At 39.8% G+C, this 6,026-nt stretch overlaps 1 protein-coding gene across 1 annotated transcript; it reads left to right on the forward strand.

Moving 5' to 3' along the window:
• Nucleotides 1-5,679, forward strand: tamm41 (TAM41 mitochondrial translocator assembly and maintenance homolog). Its single transcript, XM_040052297.1, has 8 exons — nucleotides 1-416; nucleotides 962-1,144; nucleotides 1,463-1,555; nucleotides 1,740-1,890; nucleotides 2,446-2,591; nucleotides 3,976-4,141; nucleotides 4,295-4,357; nucleotides 4,630-5,679. Exons 1-8 carry the CDS (start codon nucleotides 279-281, stop codon nucleotides 4,719-4,721), a joined length of 1,032 nt encoding a protein of 343 aa, XP_039908231.1. The 5' UTR covers nucleotides 1-278; the 3' UTR covers nucleotides 4,722-5,679.
• The last annotated feature ends 347 nt before the right edge of the window (nucleotides 5,680-6,026 follow it).

Raw genomic sequence — 6,026 nt, forward strand, 5'->3', positions numbered from 1 at the left:
GTCAGCCCCCGGTGCGGAGCGGCGTCTGTGACGCATATTTTCGTCGACTATGAAGTGCACAGCTGAGCTAAACTGACACCATGGACGTTTAACGATAAATTGAGTCATTTTAATCCTGTCCACTGGCCGTGGTCGTGCTTAGTGGCACTGAGGCCTTCCGTCTGTAATGTCTCTCATACTTCACAGAGTCGAGTTTGTATTTTACGACTTATTTAATAGGTTTTCCCGCCGTTAACTAGCTCGTGTTATTGCAGGACAGGTGTCTCGGCTAGTTCAAAATGACTCTTCCAGCTCTGCACAACACCAGCGTGCTTTACAGACGGATACTGTCACAGTTTCCTCAGGACATCAGCTTAGCTTTTGCCTACGGATCTGGCGTTTTTAAACAGCATGGGACCAGCCAAGGTCAAATGGAGGTAAGACACATAGCTGTTTCTGAGTACTCATGGCGTTAAATCTGCACTGTAAGTATTGTATACAAAATACTTTACACTTTTTTAATCCGCAAGTTAACTGTACAACATTGTATTTGTGGCAGGGAGCCATCTACCCTGCTGTATTCTCTATAATATACACACATCAGTGAAAATGTGTATGTTGGGACATGGACTCAGTATTTGTCCATGAATGAGGCTGTTTGTGCATAACAGTCCTATCACAACATAGATAATTCCTGACGCATTACACTGCAATACTTCAAACCATCATACAGTCTTTAAAAAAAATGAAGGAATCAAATTGTTTTCAGTGATGTAAACACCATATTGTGTATTACATCACAACTTTTTGCACACGTGTAACTATGGATTGTTCTTATATTTCTGACATGCATTTACAATATGTATATGTTACCACGAAATCACACAATACACTGCGATACCTATGAAGTTGTTCCTTAACAGTTTGAAGTTGTGATGTAGTGAAATGCCTTCGATCCTCTGTTGTCCTCTGATGCACGCAGAAAAACATGCTGGACTTTGTGTTTGCGGTGGACGACCCGGTGACGTGGCACACCATGAATCTGCTGCAGAATCGCAAACACTACTCCATCCTCAAGCTGCTGGGTCCCACGGTGATCAGCTCCATACAAAATGATCACGGAGCTTCGGTGTACTACAACACGCTGGTGCCTGTGGATGGAAGGGTAAATGACTACATTCTCATAAACCTAAACACATCTGTAGGTCTTTTCTAGTTTTCTCTATGTCTGCACCATCAATGTGCCCTGCTCTAACTACAGACACAAAACTCCTCACATAACCTGTGAATTTGTCACAGGAGTGATGGTGTTTTGTGTTGCTTTGTAGGTTAGTTTATAGGATCACCTCTATACAAAATGCATGTCTGAATCAAAAATCATTCATTTGTTTATGGTGATGCAAGCATGTTCAGATGTGCATTTACTTTTAGAGGTTTTTGTGGGTTTAATTTATTAACTGCATAATTCTTCTCCTGTTCTCAGATAATAAAATATGGGGTAATAAGTACAGACTCTCTGATTGACGACCTGATACACTGGAAGACCATGTATGTAGCTGGGCGCCTGCACAAACCGGTTGGTATCCAGATTGGACTGTTATTGAACCCTCAGACAAACTATGCTGATTATTTACATTTATTAGAATAATTATTGTAATGTGTAATCTGAAATGGGATGCAAGGGTTTAGAACAATGTTTTTGTTGCATTCACGTTTAGTTCTTCTGATAACGTACTGCATTGGTCTGCACTTGTGTTTAGGTGAGATTGCTGGTCCAGAGTGAGAGCCGAAAGCTCCGCGCTGCCCTGGTCGCCAACCTGAAGAGCGCTGTGACTGCTTCCTTCCTGATGCTCCCAGAGAGCTTCACTGAGGAAGACCTTTTCCTGCAGATAGCTGGTCTTTCTTATGCTGGTAAGCAGATTTATAAAACCGCACAGAGCTTAAGAAGATTGCATACTTTCATAATTACTTTCAAGTTGCAGATTTAGATCAGAATAAGACCATTTCTCTTTCTGATCTTTTTCTCCCATGTGCACACATATACTGCTTGCTTGTGTTATTCAGAGTCAACACAGGGATTAATATCCAAGCTGTAATGCTCCAGCTTTTGTAGTTTAGAAAAACATACTGCTTGTTCAGAAGACTTCAGAATTATTCAACGTCATTTTAATTAAACTTTTTAATTTTCCTGATAATATGCAGTGAAATGGCTTGAAGTCAACACATGTTATCCTCATCATGAGGCTTTCAGTGTCTTAAAGCAAAGAGTGTGCGTACAATGACAGTGCTGTGTAACACTCCAGGTTGTTATGGGAGATGATTATGAGTGTGCTAATGACTGTCTTACTACTTCTGGGAATTAGACACATATTTTGAAAATTAAAACGGATAACAGCAAATATTCTGTATTACACCTGACTTAGGCAAACTGAAGTGTTATTGTTATTTTTTTTTGCTCCTCTGAAGGGGATTTTAGGATGGTGATTGGAGAGGATAAGTCCAAGGTGGCCAATATCGTCAAAGACAACATTCAACACTTCAGGATTTTGTATAGCAACATCTTAAGAGATTGCCCTCAAGTGGTCTACAAACCTCACCAAGGAAAACTTGAGGTATGATACTGTAAACAGGCACCAGAAGAATACACACTTTCTTTCAGCATCTCTGATATTTGAGCAACGCAGCTCAGTTTGGACATTGGGTACTTTTACAGAGTGTCAGCTGAATAAACTGAAGTGCTGTACCTCAGAAATTGTCCTTATTAAGCGTTGAAATGTAATACCATGAAACAACAGCTACCGATATATTTCCAGAAATATAACAAGATGGATAAATTCTTTAAAGTGCCTTTGAACCTTTTATAAACAGTGAAATTATCCAGCTGTCGTCCCTGTTTTGTGAAATACACAAATAGATTTTCACACTAAAAGTCTCCCTTATTATTTTACATACAGTAATTAATGGTATAGTGTGGTAACTGTGTGTCTACTCAATAAATGGCAAATTTCTTTGCAGTCAAATCTGCGTACTTTTTAAATGCTGCAACCACTCCCTGTTTTTCCAACGAAACACTGAATACCTGAGAAATGACTCTGAGCGATTACGAGAAGAAGAGCCAAGAAATGTGTATGTCTTTGTATGTGTGATATCTTTTGCAGTCATCTGTTGCAAGATGGGGAGTTTTGCAATGTAAACACGAGCCCACTTATAAAGAAAACAAAAAAAAGCATGACACATGGCAACATGCGAGGTGCCGCCTTTGCTGCTTTTGTTGGCACGTTTTCAGTGAGGTTACAGTAATATTATGCAACTCTTAGCATTAGCAGCTGCCTATGTGTGCATGTGTTGATGTGCAGATCAGATCATAAAACCATTACCTATTCATCAAAGCTTAATACTTTTTAAAAGCCATATTTTGTATTAAAATAGTTGAAGTTAGTGAATTATATTGACCTATATATGTCATGTTGAGCTTCGCAGCTGTAAATAAATATTCTGGAGCAATAGGACCAATTTTGTGAACACAAAATGCCTCTTAGGTTATGTCTGATAACGGCAGATCAGAGATGCATTGGCTGTTTGTTTGTTTTTTTTTTTCTTTTTAACTTTTAAAAAATGTACCTGATTTACAGTGCTGCAGAGATCCCCAATGACTCTGATTTCTGAATAAACTTCTACAGAAGCATACTTTAAAAGATGACAAAAAAGTAAAAATGCACTTTCATTCCTAATAGTTACAATGTAAAGCACCTGTAGAGCTATTCTGCCAGCTATCACTGAAAGCTGATTGTGTTCATCTGGACTGCTCAGTGGGAGAAACATTTTGTTTCACCCAGGTGACTTCTTCAGTCAGGTTTTCACATCTTTATAAACGGTATAGTTTCATAAAGACTGAAACTAGCACCACTAACGAGCAGTGGGCCGTGAGGTCAGTTTAATGATCATTGGCCAACTATATGTATCTCTGTTCATTTATTTTTGTATGTTTTCCTGAAGGTTGACAAAAGCCCAGAAGGTCAATTTACTCAGCTGATGGCGTTACCTCGGACTCTCCAACAAAGGATCACAAAGCTGGTTGATCCTCCAGGGAAGAACCGGGATGTGGAAGAGATCCTGCTCCAGGTGGCTCAGGATCCTGACTGTGGAACAGTTGTGCAACAAGGTAGAGAAGAAAGATGACGAAGAAATGGGATCGGTTCTCTTTAGAGGAACGTTGGCATAAGCAGAGGCAGTGAGGGAGGAAGAAATGGGTCATGGAAACAGATATTAAGTGTGTTTTAATTACATGTTTGAGCTTGTTTTTATTGCTTCCCAGGTATCTCATCCATTGTGAAATCCTCCAGTATAACACAAAGTATCAAAGGCATTGCTACAGCTGGTAAGAAATCTTATATTATGTACTGTGTATTGTGTCTGTGTGTACGCCACAGCTAGATGAATGGTTTACCTGAAGATAGAGAGGGGGAACTGGTCAAACTGGTGCATTCTAAAGACAACCTGCCTAACAAGACCTCCAAAGCTCAGTGTCTATCATATATTGTTTGATTATTCTACACACAATCTAGATTATAAAAAAATGATTGGGGTGATATAAGAGAACTATGTTACGCATGTTAATGGGTGGTCCGTGTGCTCCTTTCCCTCCTCCAGGATTGTGGAAGACTGTATCCTACAGCTCCAAAAAACTGATGAAGATGTGGAAGGGCGGGAGGAGGAAGCCGTCGGTCTCTCAGATGTCTTGACCTTGTCGGTTTACCAGGAACTTGTTTGTCTTTGTTACTGTCAGTCTGACAATCTAATGCTGCCCGTCGTTTTTTTAAACCCCATCTAGAACAATCACACCCTAACCTATGGTTGTATCACTCTGTAGTGTCTACGTATGCGACCTATGACCAGGTGTAAGGCCGTGTGTGAAAAATAAGAACCATCTGTGCTTGAGCCCTCATTAAATTCATATAATTCATGAATAAAGGGTGGCATTTTCTAAGTTGGACTGAGTAATGGTTGACATTTGCTGGTAGTACAGATTAGCCTTTCTGGATGATGGACTACAGTGACTGATGACATACTGAAAGGTCTGAATGGGCTACTTTTAAAGGCCATGCAGTAAAATTGGCCCAAAATCAGTGTTAAGAACTTGAAACCTGTACCTCAAGTTTTGTGAAGGAATAAGTTTGGTCGCATGTGTGTCTTCTGAAACAATGTCAGTGTTGTGTTGAGTTTTCTTTGTGAACGGTGCTATCAACAGGTCAGGTGGATGGATCTGTGTGTCAAACACCCATATTTGTGTGGATATTTGTGACATAATGCTTTCCTGAGCCCTCTACCGTGTCCATAACCATCCCATCTGAGTGCCTAACACTTCAACTGTAAAACTAAGTCTTGAGCCTCAACCAGGCCTTTGAATGGATAAGAAGAAGTGAGTATCGGCCAAAACGTCCTCACTCCACTAGTCTAAAACACAAGCTAGTCCTCACGAGGATGGCACACTTATTTCCCTACACATTTCACCAAAGATCTCTAATGTTCAACTCTTTAGTCTGTGTGTCTTTATTCACTGACTTTATTATTTGGTTTAGCTTGTAATGGAAACCTGAACCTTTTAATGGGAAGATGCACTGATTGGTTCCTTACAAACAGGCCTGTAGTGTAATTCAGCTGCAAGAAATTGTTTTAATAAAATTTCTAATATAACATCAATTGAGACTTTTTCTCCAGTGGCATGATTTTATTTAGCCATGTTTAGGAATGTTATTTCTGGCTTCTTGCATCCTATGACCTCGTTTTATTTAAACACTCCTTTTTAAAAAATTGCTGGTCTTTTAAATTGGATTAACTGGCTCTGTGTACCTCCAGTTGCGACCACAGTCCAGACAAGATTTTTCGGTTAATGGTGATTCTAAATTCTCGGTTTGTGTCGATATGTGAGAGAGTGAGTCCCTATCTGTTTGTGTTAGCCCCACGATGGACTAGTCCAGGGTATACCCTACCTCTTCCCCTAGGATGATTTAAGGATTAAGAAAAATGTTATTCTTTGTTTCAATTGA

This window comes from Simochromis diagramma, unplaced genomic scaffold (assembly GCF_900408965.1).
Source record: "Simochromis diagramma unplaced genomic scaffold, fSimDia1.1 OVJJ01000389.1, whole genome shotgun sequence".
Taxonomy (NCBI): Eukaryota; Metazoa; Chordata; class Actinopteri; order Cichliformes; family Cichlidae; genus Simochromis; species Simochromis diagramma.

What these genes read in the sequence shown, in the direction of transcription:
- tamm41 (XM_040052297.1), top strand. Translation starts at nt 279, where the DNA reads ATGACTCTTCCAGCTCTGCACAACACCAGCGTGCTTTACAGACGGATA. An exon ending in TGGTGCCTGTGGATGGAAGG is followed by an intron (nt 1,145 to 1,462) that starts GTAAATGACTAC and finishes TCCTGTTCTCAG; the next exon opens with ATAATAAAATATGGGGTAAT. An exon ending in CTGGGCGCCTGCACAAACCG is followed by an intron (nt 1,556 to 1,739) that starts GTTGGTATCCAG and finishes ACTTGTGTTTAG; the next exon opens with GTGAGATTGCTGGTCCAGAG.